Here is a 21,337-nt window from a genome sequence, read left to right as displayed (position 1 = left end):
TCTTGGTCATCCCAGAGTGCAGGACACGGAATAATGGGCTCAAGTGACAGGAAGCCAGATTCCGGCTGAACATCAGGAAAAACATCCTGACTGTTAGAGCAATGCGACAATGGAACCAATTCCCTAGGGAGGTGGTGGGCTCTCCCACACTGGAGGCATTCAAGATGAGGCTGGACAGCCATCTGTCAGGGATGCTCTGACTTGGATTCCTGCATTGAGCAGGGGGTTGGACCCGATGGCCTTGTAGGCCCCTTCCAACCCTACTATTCTATGATTCTATGACAAAAGGGGTAGGGCCAAAGCTACCACCATATTTTAGCTGAAAGCTTGTACTACCAGTAACTATGCTTCAGGAGACGCATTTCAACCTTTCAGAATGAGGAAAAAATTCCCATTTCCCAGCAAAAGCTGCGAAACAACCAAATGATACAAGATTCGTGGGGGGGGGGGTGTAGTGGGACCCAGCTGGTGATACAGGGAAGGAGGGGTAGCCCTCTAGGGAACTCCAAAGGGCTAAATTTGGCCCACAGGCCTGAGGTTCAACATCCCTGAACTAGGGGATACTTATCAACACAGCCTGCCATTGGTGTTCATCTCACGATTTTTCGTATTTAAAAATTCAAGCACACTGATCAAGCTAAGGAGATCTGCACGTTAATAGGCTTCTGTACATATAATTTAGTAGAGTGGGTGCGAATTGGATGTGCATCTGAATTGCTTTCCACAGCATGCACAGTTGAACATGCACCCACGAATACATGAAGGGCTGTTGCATAAAAGAGGGCAGAGACTTGTTCTCTAGTGCCCCAGAATGCAGGGCTTCATCTAATGGGCTTAAGCTACAGGAGGGCACATATCAGTTGAATATCAAGAGACACATCTTGGTTGTAAGATGTGGACCAACTCCTCCTCACCAGAGGTCTTCAAGCAGAGATTTCCTGCATTAATTACACATTTTCATTGTGTACTTACAGACTACGGCATTGCTGACTGACAACACTTGCCTCATTTACATTGTTTATTTCACAGTAAATCTCAACAGTGTACTTATGAAATACATCCACCTCATTTTAATCTCCCCACATACATCAATGGTTGGTCTTAATATATTTCCTCCATAACAGGTTTCAACAATGCATAAGACTACTTGTGCTGTTAGAGCCATGCTTTATACATTTTAGAAACACCGAGTCTCATTTTTAGCTAATTAGAGGGAAAACTCTAACAGCTAGAGAGCACTCTTCTAAAAATATACAGTTAACATAATTTAAAAATTCAGTACTTCCTTGGCTTAGTGAGTTTTTTAGTATTCTCACTTTACATTTTAAAAAACAAGCCTTTTCTAATCAACACAACTATGCAGATGGTGTGGTCATTGAGAGAAAACAAAATATTAGTAAGGTCTCATGCGACCTGATGGAGGTGGTGCTCGATTTGGAGGAGTAATTGCTATGTCAAGGTAATCCCCTATCTGGAACTTCTGAGACTGCAGAGTCATGGAATCGTCTGTGCCTTTTCTGCCTGACATTGTACTGCCAATCTCCTTCACCCTGTAGAAAGAAATGAGATGCATGTCATTTGCCTTCAGGAAATCAAGTTACTTAAGACAAAAAGTAAGAACCATATTTAGTTTTGAACATGGAATGTTTCCTTATGCTTAGGGAGATTAGTGTTCTATCTAGGCCAGTACCATGTTCTCTTGAGTGGCGGCAGCTCTCCAAGGACTAAGGTAGAGCTTGCTGCCCAAGATCCTTTCTAATGGGAGATGCCAAGAATTGAACCAGGGGCGTTATGCATGTACTGAACTATAGCTCATTCCCTAAGGGTTTCTTCTGCATAATATAAGATGCAGTGACCACCATGATTATCTTACCCTATTTAGATGGAAACATGTCCTATTGAACTCAGAAGCTCTTTGGCTGCAATCCTAAACACACTTCACTTGTTGCTATTTCCAGATTAATCTCTCTATCAGTTAAGTTTATTCTGTGATGTTTGAATAGTGGCTTGAGTTTTTTCACTACAACTGCAGAGATAGGAAAGCATGCAAAGCAGCCCCAAATTACTGAATGTTTTAAATATAGGGAAAATTAGGAATACAACACTTTCAAAAAGTTATGAGCTCAGGGTGAATGTGCTCTTGAGAGTAGATTATACCATCTCTTTATGCAGCTTGTGCTAAGTGGTCCTACCACCAAGCAGTTATTTGAGAAGAACCCATGGGGTCACGAAGAGTCGGACACGACTTAACGCCTGAACAACAACAACAACAACAATGTTCTCAAATCCTAGCAAACTCCTAAAGTCTAGCCATCTGTAATTTGGAGCTGAGGGTATTTATCTGTGGCCGCTAAACAGTATGCTCCTTCCCACTTCTCCAGAGTGATTTTTTTCTTTCTCCCAGGACCTTACACCATAGGAAAGAAAGCAACTGCTCCTGCTTTCTAACTGGTGGCTTTAGACCCTTACATTAGCTTGCATGGAAGAGCGCAGAGAGAAGCACTTACACATCCTTTAGCAATGCCCAGGAAGGCATTTTTCAGTCTGAAGAAAGGAACATAATTAAGCTATTGGATTTCATGTTCACAGCTAGAAGGTATTCCAGGCTGTGAACGTGAAATTCATATTACACTAGGTATCAGAGGTGCTGAACCTCAGGCCCAGAGGCAAAATCCTGCCCTCTTGAGAGGGCCAACTCCAGCCCTCCAGGGTTCCCCAGACAGCCACACTTCCTTCCCCACATCACCAGGTAGTCCCCGCTTCCCCCGACCTGTGGATGGCTCGGTGGTTTCCCAGTTTTTGTGCAGCTTTTTCCCCATTCTAAAAGGTTGAAATGCCTCTCCTAAGGCTTAGTTACTGGCACTAATAGCTTTAAGCTACAATATGCTGATTTTTTTGTATTTTGGCCCAGTCCCTTTTAACTTTGACCCCACCCCTTGCCCTTAGCTCAGCCCACCACTGGAATGCATCCTTCAAGACCTTCTCCAAAATTGAATTCAGAACCTCCAGCTGAAAGAGGTTCTGAACTTCTGCTATATATGGACAGTTGTTCACTACTCTGTGCTGAATATGTGAAAAGCTAGTTCAGGATTCCCAGTGTACAATACCTCTTACAGAGAACTTCATTACAATTTTAAGATCTTGCTACTAACAACACTTGACTGTATTACCTGTAGCCAGGCCTTTTAAGATCTGTGAAGACTATTGCAAAGTTGAAATGTGTGCCCTTCTTCCTTGCCTCTGGATATACCTCTTTCACTAAACTGGTCAGTTCTTTTAGAGTTGCATCCATCCTGGAAGAAACAGACCAAACAGCATTATAGGTCAGTATAGTAACACTGCATGTTCACACCATGATATTAAGTCAAATCTCTTCAAGGGACAGTAAACTGAAGAAGAGTCTGGCATCAAGAAATATACCTGATTAAAGGTTTCACAAAAGTCTGAAGGGTTTTTAGCCTTAGCCAACTTCTTCAGAGTTGCTTTTATATGGGACAAGAAACTGCCAAACTATGCCTGTTCCATAACCTATAGTCATTTTCCATTTGTCTCTGGCTTGGGCACTGCCTGCCGTCCTCATGGGGACAGCGCGCACCATGAAAACAGACGCAGACGGCACTGGGACAAACAGCCACTCCTCCCAGTGCTGGCTGAGTCCCCTGCCACCCACATCCTCACTATTACCTCGGATGTCAGATCGGAGACAACAGCAAGAATTCTTCCAGGAGGTGGGGCTTGAAGGCTGGATGAATCCAAAAAGGCTCCATGGGCCAGATGGGGAACCTTTCATGGTATATAGGAATGGAATCCTGAGCATGCCCAATTTGGACAAGGGCGCCACTCAGTGGAGGAAAGGGCACATTGCAGGCTGCAGCAAGCAGAGAAACTCTATGCTAAAAGAGACTTGCTTGTGGGAGGGTAGTTGGTGCCCCCATTAATAAGAAATTGCATATGCTGCGAAGTCAGGACAATTTGTCAAGACAATGAAATCTCTATGTTTTGCTTCAGATTGTCCTTGGCAGAGACTCTGTGCATTTAATATAGGAGGTAGAAAATACCAAAGTTTCACTAGCTGATATTTTGCCTTTTATCTAGCTTTCAGAAGCATAGAGCCTTTCTCCAGTAAGTAAAAGACTGTGGCAACCCAATGTCTGCTATCACACCAGAAATGATAGTAGTACAGGCACAGGCATACAGATCATTGCCACTCACCAGGTGTAAATCTGTAGCTCACTGGAGGGTACATTTCCACGGGCAAACTCATCCATTCGGTGATGGCGCCCATTGTTGGTGGTGAAAACCCTCAGTAAGAGGGGGCAGGTCTGCAAGGCAAATAGCGGGTCATTCATTCATTGGCTGAGAGACAAGCAATGAAGAAGGAGGAAATCTATACCGTTTTTTTCTGAGGACCATTCTTGTTTTTTCCAAAAAAATGGAAAAATTGAACAGCTTTGGATTATGAAATATTTTCTTTTGGAATTTATGACAAAGTATTTCTATAGTGTTACCCAGCCTTTACTCCACCCAAAATTATTTCTAAAATCTATGTAATAACAATACTTTTATAGAACGACTAGAGATGTAAAATGTCTAGAAATAATGAAGCCATGGGAGAAAATGTGTTTTAATCCTCTCTGTAAGATTCCCAGCAGAGTTATTTCCTTCATTCCTTATTAAAACTACTAACCTAAAGTAAATTTTACTGACAGACATTTATGCTCAGTTTCCCAACATGTGAGTAGAGTCAGCATTGTTCATTCTTGACAGTAAATGTGCATTCTTGAGTTTGGCTTTTGTTCTACAGAGTCCTGTGTTTTTGATGCTCTAGCAGTCATTTAATGTAGTTCTAATCTGTTCAGACAATAATTACAAATTTACTAACGGAGTTCACTTTTAAAAGTTTTAAAATATGATAATTTTATGAGCAAACTAAGTTATACATAAAATAACTTTAGGAACAAGAAAGGCTGCTTTATGCTTCTAAAGCAGCTCTCTCCAACCTGGTACCCTCCGGATATTTTGATTACAGTGTCCAGCATTCCTGACCATTGGCCATGCTGCCTGAAGCTGATGGAGGCTGGAGTCGACAATATCTGGAGGGCACCGGGTTGGGGAAGGCTGTCTTAAAACAACAAAGCGACTTTAGATCTGTAAAGAGGACTAAAAAAAGTATTGCTTATTTTTCCATTTTCCCCAAAATTTCCATTCCCTGCCCCCGCAACCTGGAAAACACTGGGTTTTTTTCCATGGTGTCAAAATTTCCAGAAATTTTATCTATGTGTGGTGCAGCCACCAATGCATCCAGAGCCCTGCTGGCTTGCTCCGGCCAGCACAGAAGGTGAACCGGGGGGGGGGGGGGGGGGGGCTATTTCCACTTTTGTTCTTCAGTTTTTTTTCTTTTAGGTTTTCCCCCCTATTGACCATAATAGGAATTAAGTACACCAGCTCCAGTGCTGCAGTACATCTCAAGCCACTTTGGGGGCACATCCAGGGACCAAGGCAACTTTGGATCCTGTGGATTCATGACCTCCTCCAATACCCCATGACTGGCCCCTGCATGTGTGCAGAACCACCAGTGGGGCAGCAATGGCAGTGGGGCTTTCCACCAGTGCAATGAGGCAGCCTGCAATCATGATCCTTCCTCTGACCACAGGCCTCCCTCTCTGCAAGCCAAAAGGGAATCTTTAACTTCCCTCCGCAGGAGTTTAGGATTGCTCCTGGGACAAAGGATTGACATGGAACAAAATACAGGGGCAGGGTGAGAGTGGGGAATTGTTCTCCCTTTGTCACCAATTGACTCCAATTAGTGACAAGGCTTTTAAGCTACAACCATCTCAAAGATTTCAGTTTATTCCAGAAATATGGATTAGGCATACACAAAGCACTTTACGGTAATAATCAAATTCTTATGAACAAGTTTTTTAAACACAATGGGGGGACTGTCTCAACAGTTAATAGTTATGGCACTTTGAGTTTTGCTAATCTTGCTAATTTTGATAACAAAACAAAAAAACCAACACCAAGTTAACTGAAAACCAAGTTAAGATAAAAAAGGGATCTGCAAGACATTATAGTAGAAAAGGTTTGACCCTTTAGAGAAGGATCCCACTTTACAATTTCTCTTAAGTATCAGAGAAAAGTGTTGTATTTTAGTGGAATCTTATGCCTTGGAAACTTTATAAAATATATTAAACCTTGAGTGGTAAATGTTGTTTTGTTGATTAGTTAAGGAGTTATGGTAGAAATAGAAAAATAAAAATAAAATTACTATAAAATGGTAATTAGCATGACTTTTGAACTACAGTTCGTACAATATTCAGCCTCTTAGGGCACAATCCTATCAGGATAGTCGGCCACCTCCGAACCCGGAGGAGACCGCCTATACAATGCAGGACAGGAGCAGCACAGAGAAGATCTTCTCCTCCATGCTTCAGCCACCCTGCATTCGTGGCTAGACAGCCGATTTTGGCTGCCTAACCGCGGGAAGTCGGGGCGGGGGGCGGAGGCCAGACAACGCACAGTAAGCGTCGGAAAGACACTTCTGCCCTCCCCACCCCCAAGAACACCCAGTTTTTGCTGCTCCGTGCTGCTCTTACGAGTGCAGAACCAATCCACGCTGCCTACGAGGCCTCATGGGATGGGGTGGAGGTCGATTCTCAGGGAACCGACCTATCCTATGGCTGTCTAGCCGCTGACTAGCGGTCATTGGATTGCGCCCTTAATCTCCATATCATAACCCTGTTTTTTTAGCTACTGAGAAAGTCTTTGCTGAACAATGGAATAACATCTGAGCCTACCAAACTGTGTGGCTAAATAAAATATGGGATTAAACTACTTAGTAGAAAGATGTTTCAAATTATTAATTCATTTGCACTGTATACAGACCAGTTGTTTATTATACATCAGTTTTCTCTATGAATCAATAAATGATGCTGCAAAGTGTTTTATGTCTTCATACGTTCTTATTTAATATTGTCTTCACCATGTTTTGTACAATGACATGTATTTATTTAGTACTCATTTTTAAATACACTTTTCTTTGTACTATTTTGCATTTGCATATTCTTAACAGAAAAGGCTACTGAATCTTCCCCTTCCCATTAGAGATTCTACCCTATGTATGCCCCACCCCCGCAAGCAAACAGAAAAGAATTAAGTCCACTACTGGAACCTTTTTCTGAAGAAATAAGATAGCACAAAGCTTCCCAGATTTTCCAGCACCACTAAGACCTACTTCAAATATTACTTTTACAGGTATCACATAGGTTTTCTGAGGAGCGAATGTGACAAACAGATATTTAGAAACAGAAGTAACAGGTACACCCATCAGAGAGCAGGGACTGGCTGAGGCTCAGCCTTGGATAACGTAATTATGTGCACGTGTGAATGGGCCATCACAGATAAAATGTATGGACTATCTCTCACACAATACGGCTCTTCAGCCATGCATTCAGAATCATCAGTCATTCACCGCCGGCCACTCGTTATTTCATAAACGTGAAATATGTGGAACAGGCCTCCCTGTCGAACACAGACGGTTGCAAACGCGGGTGCGCTGCTGCTAACGTGTAACGTGTGAAAAGGCCTCCTGGCCCCGTTCTCCTCCCCTGCCATTTCCAGCTCCTCCCTATACCTTCTCACGGTCGATAGGCTTTTCGGGTTCTTTCTTAATCTCCTCCTGAGTAACGCGAGACTCCACCGCCATCTTGCCGCCGCCTCGGCCCAACCTCCGTGGAAACGGGCCCGCAAAATAAGGTTAAGAACCCGAACACCACAGAGGAGGAAAGGGGCTCCTAGTACCACGGCCCCCTCTCAACCCCGCTGAGGCCGCCGCCGCCGCCGCCCTCCTCCTCACAAGCTCACCGAGAGCCCGGAGGTGCTACTCCCGCCTCTTCGGGCTCTGCCGAAGCAAGATGGCGGCGCCCACTAGAGTCAGGGCGGCTTCGCTTGGAACGGCGGCGACGCAACTCTCGCGAGGCCTACATCCGCCCGAGAAGGAGAAAGGGCAGGCGAAGCTTTTCCGAGGCGGCCAATGAGGACTTGCTTTGCGGAGGGGCGGGGAATGAGGGACGGGGGTCGGGAGGGCCCAAACGCGTTTCGACAGAAAAAAATCCCTACAGCGACAGCGCGGCTTGCTGGGGAATGCTGGGAGTTGTAGGAACTTGTTTCTGTCTAAACGTACCTGGGGTGGCACCGTTAGTTAGTTGAGGGGCCGAAAAGGCCAGTGGCGCCTGAGGGGAATTGGCGGGTCGCGAAACGGTCCCCTGCGGGGGACGGCTTGACGGGAACACGTGTTCGTTTGACGGTGCAGGTTCACACGTTATGTCTTTAGAATTTGGGCCCGTATTATATTTGAAAGCTTGAGTTTGATGGGGCTCTATAAGCTGCAGTTGTTTATTCGGTCAGTCGCTTCCGACTCTTCGTGACTTCATGGACCAGCCCACGCCAGAGCTTCCTGTCGGCCGTCGCCAGAGAACACCTGAAATTGGCCAGTTTCCCCATTTTAAAAGTATAATCAGCTGCGTGGTGCTTCACAAAGAACAGGCTTAGCATTCCCTACTTGAAGGGGCTTGTAGTCTAAAAATACACACGGGGCGGGGGTGGACAGAGAAAGGGAGGCGGAGGTAAACAGGAAAAGGATATATAATTTTTTCATTTCTACCTACTTTGGTTTAGGTAACAGTTGGATATCATTGGAACTAGTTGCTTGCTCCAAAGGCGTCACACACACAAACGCACATTAAGATGTTTCTCACAGCCAGCAATGTAACACGTGAACCTATATATGTATGTTGAAGCACTTGTGTAACCACATCTGGGAACTGTGGCCCAGTGTTAAACATCCACACGTTGCAGGTCTTTCTGTAACAAAAATGTGTGAAGTTCCCTTGCTGTAATTGTATGACTATGGAGAAATCCCCTATCTTCCCCACGTTATTAGCCTGGCTGCCTCACAGTGTTGTTAAAATAATGACTATTGAGAACATGCATTAGCTGTATATAAATGCTAAATAGAGTAATGATTGTACTCTATTTACTTTGCTACATAAAGTCTAGGAGCCACTGAGAATTAAGCCCTGTGTTGTGCATTTTAGCCTCTACCACGATTGCTGATATTATGGTTTTAGATAAGCATTATGCGGTGACTAGATGGCACTGTGGTCTAGCTCCTCTTATTGCGGGATCTCCACTTTTCAGGAGAGAAGTTAAGGCGCTGTAATTTGATAGCTCATTATCTCCAAACTTTTAAAAAAATGGGATAAAGGTAATTTAATGTGGGAGACACCCTGGAGAAGGGTCATGAAAAGGACCCACAAAGTTCTGTGATTAACCAATCTCAATAGCAGGATGAAAGTCCTGGTTGGAGAAGCCCCTAGTGGTCCAGGTTTGGACATCACACCCCACAACGTACAAAGGAGCCTATAGTTGGTCGTGCACTAAAGCAGAACAAGTGGGTGCAGAACAGGTTTTAAACTGATGGGTTGTTGTTATGTGCAAACTGCCATATCTATACCTAAGGCACCGATGTAGGAATACGATTAGGAGACACAGCAGCTACAACCTTGCTTGGTACATTTATAGATAGAGGAATCTTTGCACAAGGACTGGCAATCCTATATGCCATTGTTAGCTAGGTTTCACAGAAAAGCCTATGGGGTACCAAGTAACTTTGATACATTTTCTATGCAAATTATTTTACAGAGAATTTTCTCTTCTTTGGTCCTAGCAATTGTTGATTATCTGAAATACCCTGAGGATTAGCTAGATGGCACTCAAGTATATTCCCACATTCAGAATCAAGGGAACTGCAAAACTATTCATCTTACAAGAAGGTATTGTTTTTTTCCCCTAACTGATTAACATCTTCTTGGTAAATAGCAGAGGCCTCTATATTGCATTGGCAAAAATTGTTGGAAATTTTAGACACACAGTGCAATCCTATAGGACAGGGAGACTGAGATGCCATGGAGTAACTACCACCACTTCCTAAGCCCAGCCAGGATGGGAAGTGGAGGTGGCTTTTTATTACCTCCTTCCCCTGTTCTTTCTTCCCTCACGTTGTGGTCAGTGGGAAGGAATTAACAATGCCAGCTCCAGGGCTGGCAAAATTGAGGGCTCCCTTTGGAGGCACCCTGCCAGTAGGACATGCATGCCCATGAAACTTTCCACAGGCATACTCAGGTCCCTCCAGTAACATAAGTTCTGTGCTCCCTCTCTGCTACCGGGGCAGCATTTATGTCACATCCAGCGATCTCTCAGCTGGTCTTTGGCTAGCTGTAGGATTGCACCCTGAACGGATATATTATGTAACGCAATTCTCTTCCTTCTGACAGGTAACCTTCCCATGGACATTTTGAGTCAAGAGCATTTCAATTTGGCCTTTCAAACTGCTATTATATCTATTTCATCAATGCTGGGGCTTCTAGCAACAATATTTTTTTGTTCTAAGAACAGATCTTCAAAAGTATTTTAAGAATCTTATTTGCCATGCAATTAAGAATGCACTCTATTCAGAGTAAAAAGCGGGGGTTGCTTGTTTTTAGTAGTAAATGTGTATAAATGGGGGGCGGGGAAGGCACAGGAAATTAATTCCTCATAGGGAATGAATCACTTGCATTCTTGGCAGGCAAGTTCAGATTTACAAAAATGCTCAGTTTGATCAACTTCCTGCAAAATATTGTAAGCTCAGAGCACAAGGGGAGAACAACAACAAAAAGACATTTGGATAGGCCTCTGTATGGAACAAGACATACATGACAAAGGGAGTTAATGTAGTACATAGGTTGTGTGGCCCAAAACAGGTTGCAAATTTACGATTAAAGCAGTGGTAAGGTGAAATGAAGAGAAACAAACATTGTGTCCAGATAGGGCTGTTTTTGCATTGCCAAAGTAGGGGGAAGAAGCAAAAGCTGAAAAATGATGCCATATTTTAACTGTGCTCCCCATAATTATTCTGCTAAAAGCCATACTTCACACATTACTAAAGGAGAAAACTTGATTTACCACCAAGTGTACAGTCAACAGGGTGGGAGCTGCAGCCAATTGCAGATGAGTGTGCGAATATGCTATATGTGTTTGCAAAGATGTGTTGGTTGCATTCATATTACATTTTTTTAGGTATACACTTAACATATTTTAGCTATATACCTAAAACTAATGTATGACGTGGATATGTTTGGACTAGCTAAGACTGATGCAGGGATCATCGCTGCCTCTTTCTTTGTGAATGAGCAACTATACAAGAAAACTGTAAATGGGTAACAACATGGCAAAATGAGGTTCAATATCAGTGTAATGTAATGCACATTGGAGTAAACAATCCCAACTTCCCATAAACACTGATGAGATCTGAAATTGTCCATGACTATCCAGGAAAGAGTGGCTACTAGTCAACGCTTTCCAGTCATGTTGGCTATATACTACCTCCAGTATCAGAGGCTGTACAACTCTGTATATCAGTTATTGGGGAACATGAGCAGGAGAGTACTATTGCACTCTTGCCCTACTTGTGGGCTTCCCAGTGGCATCTAGCTGACCACTGTGTAAACAATGCTGAACTAGAGGGGCCTTTGGTCTGATTCAGCATGGTTCTTGTGTTCTTAAAGAAATCTTTGGGTCATAGAGTACAGTTCATTGAAAATGTCAACTGAAATGTGTGATGACAGTGAAAAGAAAACACTTCTGCACATGATGCATAATTAACTGATAGAATTCAGTGCCACAGGATGTAGCGATGGCTTAGATGGCTTTAATGGGGGAATTAGACACATGCTAGGATAGAATAGTTCTATCAACAGCTATTAGTCATGGCAGCTAAGCAGAATTTCCACCTGTGGAAGCAGTATACCTCTGAATACCAGGGGCTTGGGGTCAGGATGTTCTTTATGTCCTGCTTGTGGGCCTCCAAGAAGCATCTGGCTGGCCATCGCTGGAGACAGTGATGTGGGTTAGGCAAATTTGCATAGGGTCATTTGCACTGGAAAATTTTCTGATCCACTAGAGAGATCCAAGTTAGCAAGTGTATTTTACTTGTATTTAGTGGACAACAAAGCTAAAAAAGTACCCCATGTTAATTTTTGTCCCAATACACCACAAATATTTGACGAAAAAAGTAAAGAGCTTAATATGGTTTAACTGTTATGCAGACATTTTTATTAGAATACTTGAAAAAATTTAAAGACAATAGCATGTATTCCCGTTACATTGTTTAAATGTAAGAAATAAGCAAAGGTACTGAAAATTGACACACTAATTTATATTATTTATTTATTACATTTCTATACCACCTAATAGCCGAAGCTCTCTAAGTCAGCCTAATTCTCTCTACTTTAGCATGGCTGGCTGGACATGCTGGGAGTTGTAATCCAAACACATCTGGAGGCTACTAGGATGGGGAAGGGCTTCGCTAATTAATTTTATCTACCCAAAGAAGTGCATGATATGCTGCATTACAACTGAAACTGCCAAGTTTGCGTAAGGGCACAATCCTATTCAGATAGGCAGCTGCCTCCAAACTTGGAGGTGACCACCTATCCAATATAGGGCAAGAGAAACACGGAGGGGATCGTTCCTTCTGCACTCCTCCTGCCCTGCATTTTTGGCTAGACAGCCGATTGCTGCTGTCTAGCCGCGGGAGGGCTGAGCAGGGGAGGAGGCTGCCGTACGACGCATTGGATGTGTCATACAGGCAGAGGGGGAAATCTATAATTGGGAGCCTTTAATTGAATCTTGTGTAAAACTTGACTGTTAAATACCAGAGGGCCATTTTAAGGAAAATAAATAAATGTGACCGTTTGACTGTAAAATTAAATACTTATAGAGTGTTTTGTGTTTTTTGAGGCGCAGAGGGGTGCATCCGGAACTGCATCTGCTACTAAGTTTTTGTTTTAGTTTTGGTTCTTATTGTTAGCTGCCTTGAATGCACTTTCTTTGGTGGAAAGACAGGATATAAATCAAATCAATAAAACAGCAACCCATCTGACTGATTACATCTTGGCTGTGTCTGAATTAAAACTGGTCACTCATTAACCTAGGGCCTCACCAAATGGCAACAAGATAGGGGTAAATGCTTGATGATCCTTATGTGCGAAGTTACAAAGATCAGAACCTTCCAAAGCAGCAGACCACTAGGTAATAGTAATATGAATTAACCTTTAGTTTGAATAATGTTCTAGATATTCAAATTTTTTGTTGAGATTTTACTTGTAAGGAAAAGAAAATGGTTCTTAAAAATTGTGAAACAGATTCTGTACTTGAATCTTACACCTCTCCTTGGGTATTTATCTGATGCTGGGATGTATGCCCCATGACAGTGAAGCAAAATTATAAAGCGTTGGCTTGTGCAGCAAAATACTTCAAACCGCTTTCTGGAAAGTGGAGTAGCATCCTCGAATATAAACACTGGACATCCCTTACCTAGAAGATTCCTTTCAATTCTGAAGTTAAGTTTACTTGGTTGTTATTTACAGGGGAACTGCTTTTGTTAGGAAGGCTGGTTCCAACCTTTGGCAACTTGGCCTAGGTGTTCTTCAACTGGTGGGCTGTGACCTACAAGTGGTTCGTAACCTGATCTAAAATGGGTCATACAGTTACGCTACCACCATTTCCCAAGGTTATTTTCTTTGCTGCAGAATGTCAGAGAGGATGTAGGGATGCAAAAGAAAAAGAAAAAATAAGCCATGCACAATGGGGTAGGATGGTCTAAAAACGCTTCTGCTGGGTGCTTGTGCATTAGCACTTTGTGTTAACCTCCTGGCTATTCTGCATGAAGCAGAGAGGGTGAAAAGTTGGTGAAGGAGAAAGCATTAAAAATGAAAAATGGGTCTGTGATGAAGGTGGCCTTCAGTCTGAAAAACACTGGCCTAGAAGAACCCTATAACTGTCCAAGGATGGGAAGGCAGTGACTCAGCTGGTGAAAGACATAGTCGAGGCCATACACCAAAAGATGACTAATTTGGCGATTCTGGCTCTTGTCAAGTGGCCACCTGCAACTGACCAACTTAGCTGAACTTTGGCATCCATGGCAGCAAGCTTAGAAATACCTGCAATGCTTTCATGATTGCTTTTTCTTAAAAAAGCACCCTTGTGTGGTGAAATAGGGATGTAGTTGTGAAGTTGTCCCATTGAAAAATGCGCAGTGTCTTTCCATGTTTATACTTCTGTGTCACCACAAGAGGTGCATGTATATAGAACAAGTAAGTGTGGAAGAATTGTGGGACATTCTTGCCTTGTGGTAATATTTCCTAGGGGAGGGGGTGGTGTGGAGAACAACACAATAAAAGATTCCATAAACCTGTGCATACATTAATTCCTGTAAAATAGTAATCAGAAGCCATACTTTCCTTTGTATGAAACTCAAAGAGAAAAATAAATATTCTATTGTAAATATTTGGTCAGAGAATTTTTCTTACAAAACTTAATGTTTTCATTGAAATCCGTGAGTGACTAACACTTGGGAGCTGACTGAATTCATTCCAAGACCAAGAGTTAGGAAAGTGTGCTTTGAGCCAACTTCCGTTCACATTACCACTCTGTCATGTACAGCCCTGACCTTTCAGGACCACCCTCTTCAGGAATGGAGGTCATTCAGCCTGCATCCTGTCTCACAAAGGCACAGCCCTTCCCTTCCCAAAGCAGGAGAGTTTCTCTTGCGGCAGAACTATGACATTTTGTCTCTCTGTACAGTTCTTGCCATGGATTTTTGTTTCCTAATGAAAAAAAAAGAAATTTGAACTCACACACACACACAATATCAGGCTTTTATTTGGAAATGCATACTGAAGTAAAAGGTGGAGGAGTTGGATGTGTGCCTTTAAAAAAAAAAAAAGCATCTACATTTATATAAATAATGGTGGGTATTGTGGAAATACCCACCATTGGTAATTCCACAAGCTTATGGTGTTCTGCCTTAGAGCCAGTTCACGCTGTTGTAGCCTGCATTAGGGAACCTATTAGTCTAGTGCAGCTTTCCCCGACTTGGTGCCCTCCAGATATTTTGGACTTTAACTCCCACTAGCCCCAGCCAACATGACCAGTGGTCAGGAATGTTGGGGTTATAATCCAAAAACACCTGGAGGGCACCAGGTTGGAGATGGCTGGTATAGCAGCTAGGCCCATCTGCCAGGTTCCATTTTGAGCCCCAGACTCCATTTTGGAAGGCTTCTCCTGGCTGTCTCATAAATTCTGCTGATAGGATTCATCTACCCCAACTTGATTTAAATGATTCAGAAGCACACTCTGCTCTTAGTATAACCCTTCCAAGACGAAACTATCAAAGCCTCTCAACTTATAGAGCTAAGTTTGGCACCTCCCTAAGCATGCTTATCCCTCTGAAATTCAAGATATTCTCCAACTGTCCTCAGTAGGGCTGTCTCTTCCATTAGGTATGGTGAAATGGGTACATGGATGGTGATGGTGATGGCAATGATGATGAATGTGCGGGGAGGGGAGAAACTATTTGGATTTTTTTGCTTCAGACGCCAAAATATCTTGGTGCCATCTGGCCCTTTTACCACCATAATTACCTGAGTCAATCAGCAACCAGGATTTAAACAAATGCAGAACTGTAAACATGGCTTTGTCCTCTGTGTGCAATTGTGCTTTTGCTTGGAATTCTTTTCTGTCCCACAAGGAGTGAACACTCTGCTGCTCCCCTGGCTAGGACACCCTGCTTTGCTAGAGCACAGGTAATAAATGAATGCTGAGCTGAAATCATTGTATGGCTCCTGATGCCCAATAACACTACACCAAAGGTGTGGCGGCTGGGTCTCAAGTCCAGGGCTACACCCACCACCGTTTTAAAGATAAAAGTGTCACTATGAGGTAACGTTTTGTCCTTATTCAGATCTTAATATGATTTGTTTCAAAACGGTTAAATAACAAGTTACCATGTCCTGAAAAATACCTATCTACTCATCTCCTTACTCACCTATCAACCTCTGATTCCTGTTCTTGCCTCCATTGTCCTTCTAATATAGATTGCAAGCCTTTAAAGCAGGGATTGTGTCACTCCTGTACAGCACCTGGTACACAGTTCGTACTGAACTCAGTGTGGTGTATAGTTAATAGAGGGTTGGATTTCTGCTGGAACTAGGGAGACCTTAGAGTGGGTATGAATTTCCATATAATCATGAAGTTCATTTGGTGCTCCTTGCTTTCTTCCTCTCAGCCTAGTCTACCTCACAGGGTTGTTCTGAAGACAAATGGCATAACCTCCATCTATGCTGCCTTGAGCTTCTTGGAGGAGACCTGGCAAATAGTAATGCAGTTTCATGATACACGAAAAGGTCACACACATGTGCACACATTAAAGGCCCAATGCTATGCATGTTTAGACAGAAAAACACCCTACAACTCCCAGCATTCCCCATCCAGCATATTGTTTTATTCTTTTCAAACTCCCCCTTTAAGGCATGGGGGGGGGTCTTTCTTCCACTCTTGCCTCCCTCCAAACATTGGGCGAATTGAGACAGCTGGAGTCTGCCGCTCTACCCTTCTGCGTGAGCTCTGGCCATCATTGTTACTAAGATACCTTTTCCATTCTGGCAGCAGATCCCCTATAAGATTTTAACTGAGCTCCTTTTAGGTTACTCAAGGCAGGAGTTTTGTGGTGCTGCTTCCTTTTCTTTTTTGACACTGCACAAACTAAAGGCACTGAAATGTTTTAATTAGAGAGCAAACAGGCTGTCGCTTTCTGCTGTGTGACGCATATAAAAACCTATCTACCCCCCCCCCCCAACGTGCAAAGAACATAATGTCTAAATGAGAGCTGCTATTGCCTTTCTTCTGGCATTAAGCATTTATACGGCCTAAACGTCATCCACAGAAGTGTTTGTTAAAATGGGCCTTCCTCCTAAATTAACAGACACGAGAAGCAAAATCAATGTAGGGGGCAGAAAGAGTGAAGGCATACTTCTGAAACTTTACTTTTCCCAATCTGGTTCCCTGCAAATGTGTTGGGCTACAACTCACATCATCCCCAGCCACCATCGCTCCCTGACCCGCCCCCATCCCCCAGTGTAATTCTAGATACGTTGACAAAAGAGGCCAGGAAAAAAGAATGGGGCAAGAAGTATCAGGAACAGCTTACTCCCGCCCCATGAAAGGTCACAACTTGGACAGTTACATCTACCAGCATGGAGAATCCATCTTAATTTCAATAAGAGTTATTGGTTCATGCTTTGCCTGCACAAGGTCCCAGGTTCAATCACGCACATTTCCAGATAAAAGGAACAGGTAGCAGATCATAGGAAAACCCTTTGCCTAACACCATAGTAGACATGGGGTAGACAACCAGGTGGCCTTCAAATGTTTTGGATTAAAACTCCCATCAACCCTAGCCACCATGGTCAATGGTCATGGATTATGGGAGTTGTAGTACAGAACATCTGGAGGACACCAGAGTGCCTACCCCTGGAGTAGACAAAAAATGGCTAGACAGACAAGTTCTCTGACCTGGCATAAGACCTAATTGTTCCTAATTGTCATCAGGGTTACAGAGACTTTCTGTGTTTTATTTGGGGAGGGGTGTTTTTTTTTGCAAACCAGTGATTATTTTGCCCACGTCTGTGGGAAGGATAAATGGCAGCTAGGATACTCCAGGTCTAACCTGGATTTTATGAGTCACGAGATCCCACTCAGCATCAAATTATAGCACATACAACAGAAGAAACTGAAACAGAAATGAGCTAAAAATGGAAAATAATGCCAAGACTGCTGCAGAGCTTTTCAAACAAGCAAGTAAATATCCTTGAAATGAGCTAAAAACAGTGACTGATGTGGGAAGAAAGTTCAGAATGAAAATCCATGAGAAAATACTTTGGAAGAGTAGGAAGCAGGTGGTACTAAGATAATGACATCAGAAGTCCAACTGTCTCAGAAGTACTTTAAAATGAAAACATTTGCTGCCAATTTTCATAGTTTGTATTCAGCATGGTATTGTCAATCAGTGGTTCTCAGTCCTTTTTTTAAATTCTGAGGGGCCAGTTAATCAGTAGGTGTTGAGTAGGGAACCAGTAAGACACCTGCACAGACCATACACACAAGGACTATCTATAGCACAATCCTAAACTGGTTTACAATGCAATCCTATACATGTCTGCTCAGAAGTCCCACTGAGTTCAAAGTGGAATTTACTTACAGGTAAGTTTGTATAGGACTGCAACCGTAATGTCATTTCCTCTCTGAAGGGAACTCTAGCACTGTAGTTCCAAGACAAAGGATGTGTAACACAATTTTCAGCAACTTTACAAAGCTCTAATTCCTGGGATTCTTTGGAGGAAGCTATAAGAATGAAGCTGGTTCGAAACTGAGAAAATGTTTGTAGTCTAGATATAGCTGTAGTCAGCAGGGCACATACTCAGGAGTCGTTGACGTAACATGCATTTAAACGTCAAGCAAAGGGCTGGATGTGCCTGATCTCATCTGATCTCAGAAGCTAAGCAGGGTCAGCGCTGGTTAGTACTTCAATGGGAGACCACCTGGAAATCAGGTTTCCTGCATTGAGCAGGGGGTTGGGCTCGATGGTCTTGTCGGCCCCTTCCAACCCTATGATTCTATGATTCTCTAAAACAATATGTATATCTGTGAACAAACATTCTCACTACTGGATCATAACATATGCCAAACAGGAGGTCTCAGTTAAAAAATGGCTCCAGAATATTTTATCGCTAAGCCCTCCTGCTGAAAATTGCCCCAGCACAAAAGAAGGGGAGATGGAGGGGTGATACAGTCCAATTGGCCCAAATTTATTTATTGGCCCAAGCAGAGGCAACAACAGCTGCGGGGTGGGAATGATTTCTAGCAGGAAAATACCATGAGGGAAAGGGTTATGAAGCCCCTTTTGCCCTACACTGGTCTTCAGATTTCAGCCTTGGCAGCTGTATATTTTTAGAAGCCTCTAAAACGGGTCGCCAACCTTTTGGGGTTTGTTGACACATTTGGAATTTTGATAGCATGTCATCAGTGCTCTCACAAAATGGCTGCGATGAAGGGAGATTCCCAGTTACAAAATGGCTACCATAGCAGGCGTAGCCAGTCACAAAACAGCCAATTCCCAGAAGGCATGCTTTTTCATGGCAGGCACATTTCAAAACAAAGCATTGGGCTGCAGCCACCTACCATTTTTATTTTCTAAGAATGCCTCCAGGACCCTTAAAAACCTTTTTAAAAATTTAAAAATCAGAAAGGGCTAAGTGCATGGCCAGAACCAAGGGAAGTGTCCACAGGCACCCCAGTACCTATAGGCACCACATTGGGGACCACAGCTCTAAAATGACTGACAGAAGTTCCATGCAGAATTGTAGGAGTTCAGAGGGAGCAAATTGCTCCAACAAAGTTTGATGTCCAAATTTAATTTAATTTCATTTATTATATTTCTATACCGCCCCATAGCCAAAGCTCTCTTTTAGAGAACCTTTTAATAGTTTGCTGCCTAGGCAATTGCTCTCAGTCTCCGCCTTTTTCCTAAAGAGCAGTGAGCTCAAAGTTTCCTGGCCTGGAGTCTAGCACTCCCTGGCTTCTCCATTATTTCCCTCCTGGCTCATTCCCTGTGCTGGTGATCCACCAATGGGGAAGCGAGGGACCCCATGTGGGGTGGCAGCTGGTTCCTTAGGGACCTCATGCTCAGGGGTTATGGTCTCTGGGGATCCCTGCTCAAAGGACCCAGGGCCTGTTTCTCCATCTAGCCCTTCCATGTCCTTCACTGCTGGACCTTCTGATCTGGTTGTCCCCTTCTCCTATAGGTTTATTTCATGGCTGAGAACACTTTGTCCAATCTACATAGCAGATTTAATGTGGTGGTAGAGTTCATTGGGATTGTTTGCAACAGATGACACTGTCGCCAACCCACTGCCTTCCTGCAGCATCCGTCCCCAAAATGCGCATTTTCGGAAAGTCCTTTTACTCCATTGTTTTTCTTAAATGCGGGTCCACAGCAGTGTGCTCCATCCCCCTGCATTAAATCTTGGGTGTGCCTCTGTGACCTGGCTGTGACCTGCAAGTGACATGATCAAGGGGTGGGGCTGCCCCTTCCTGCCCCCCATTCCCTCTTTTTCCCCATTTGCAATAGGGCTGCTTTCATAATAAGTACCCTCCTTTTCCCATTCATAAAAGCAGTAGCAATGTTTCATTCACGACAGTGGAATAGCCCATTTATATAAAGTGCACAATAAAGAATACACAGAGCTGAAGGAGAAAGGGCAGCCAGTAGCAATAGCCTGCAGCCGCGGTGTTTCACAGTCACATTACTGCAATATACCTACAACTTTGCAGTGATGCAATACATCTGCAACTAAGGAATACCCAGAAGGGAAGGAGAGAGGGCAGCCAGCCTCAGTATTTCGCAGTTGCCATACACCTACAACTTCGCAGTTGCACAATATACCTACAACTTCACAGTCATGCAATACACCTACAACTAAGGAATACCCAGAAGGGAAGGAGAAAGGGCAGACACTACAGCAAGGGAGCATGGACAGGGCTGAGAACAAACCTCCCCAATCACAGAATCGCACTGGGTCGCCTCTTCAAAGTAACGCACCACTTTGCTTTTTCCATTCACAGATAGCAGCCACTGATTCAGTCATGTCTCCCCTTCAGAATAGTCTCCTGTGTGTGGGAGTGATTTTCCTGTGTGTTTGTGGGAAGGAGGAGGAGGCTTAGTTTGAGCCGGGGAAGTGGAGGCGGCAGCAGCAGTAGCTGCCACTACTGACTCCAGAGCGCTAACAGAGGGAGGCAATTCCAGCCCTTTCCCTCTGCGCAGAGCCTACGTGCCTCCTGTCTGCCCTCCTGTTAGTCTGTCCCTGGACTTTAATATTGCTGGTTCACAGTCTGGCAATGAGAGGGGGAGAGGTGTAGGGTAAACTATTCCACATTAGTCATCTCTTCCATTAAACTTCCCTGAGCAGTCGAGCATGGAGAGGAGCGGGGCAAGTCTCTCTCATTGGCTGAGCAGCATCTATGGGGTTGTTCACTTCTACTAGCAGGACTCCACCCATTCAACCACAAGGTAATGCAGATTAAAGTGCAGTTTGACCTGTGAAAAGCAAGTCTGAAGGTAGTGTTGACTCCACATTTTTTGCTTAGTTTGCCTGGGAGGGACCAAAAGCGATTTCATTAAAATACATAATATTTTAATGAAATTTATACATTAAAATAAAATCCCGGGAGTGCTTCTCATTCCATTTCCATGTGGACTCCCCCCAGGCCCCGCTTTAGATGAATCCCAACAAACCTTGCCCTGCAGGGGAAGCTCTGCTTTTTCTTTTTCTTCTTCTTCAGAGAAAAAGCTCTGTTTTCTCTCTGCTTTCTTGAATTTAATAGCACAACCCCATTATAA

At 43.5% G+C, this 21,337-nt stretch overlaps 1 protein-coding gene and 1 long non-coding RNA gene across 2 annotated transcripts; one reads left to right on the top strand and one right to left on the bottom strand.

The window, feature by feature from the left end:
- Nucleotides 1-1,000: 1,000 nt before the first annotated feature.
- SAP18 (Sin3A associated protein 18) lies at nt 1,001-7,925 on the bottom strand. The gene is made up of 4 exons (XM_084842855.1): nt 7,634-7,925; nt 4,213-4,322; nt 3,171-3,293; nt 1,001-1,550 (listed from the first exon to the last, which is right to left on the bottom strand). Exons 1-4 carry the CDS (start codon nt 7,703-7,705, stop codon nt 1,394-1,396), a joined length of 462 nt encoding a protein of 153 aa, XP_084698981.1. The 5' UTR covers nt 7,706-7,925; the 3' UTR covers nt 1,001-1,393.
- A 222-nt stretch (nt 7,926-8,147) lies between these two features.
- On the top strand, nt 8,148-12,980 carry LOC146349513 (uncharacterized). The gene is made up of 3 exons (XR_014789001.1): nt 8,148-8,509; nt 9,728-9,833; nt 10,335-12,980. It is a non-coding gene; the product is annotated as an uncharacterized LOC146349513 (long non-coding RNA).
- The last annotated feature ends 8,357 nt before the right edge of the window (nt 12,981-21,337 follow it).

Source organism: Heloderma suspectum, chromosome 3, assembly GCF_057233095.1.
Source record: "Heloderma suspectum isolate Gila_16-S chromosome 3, 16-S_ref, whole genome shotgun sequence".
NCBI classification, from domain to species: domain Eukaryota; kingdom Metazoa; phylum Chordata; class Lepidosauria; order Squamata; family Helodermatidae; genus Heloderma; species Heloderma suspectum.
The sequence above is the reverse complement of the archived record's forward strand: the minus strand, read 5'-3'. Positions and strand labels throughout refer to the sequence as shown.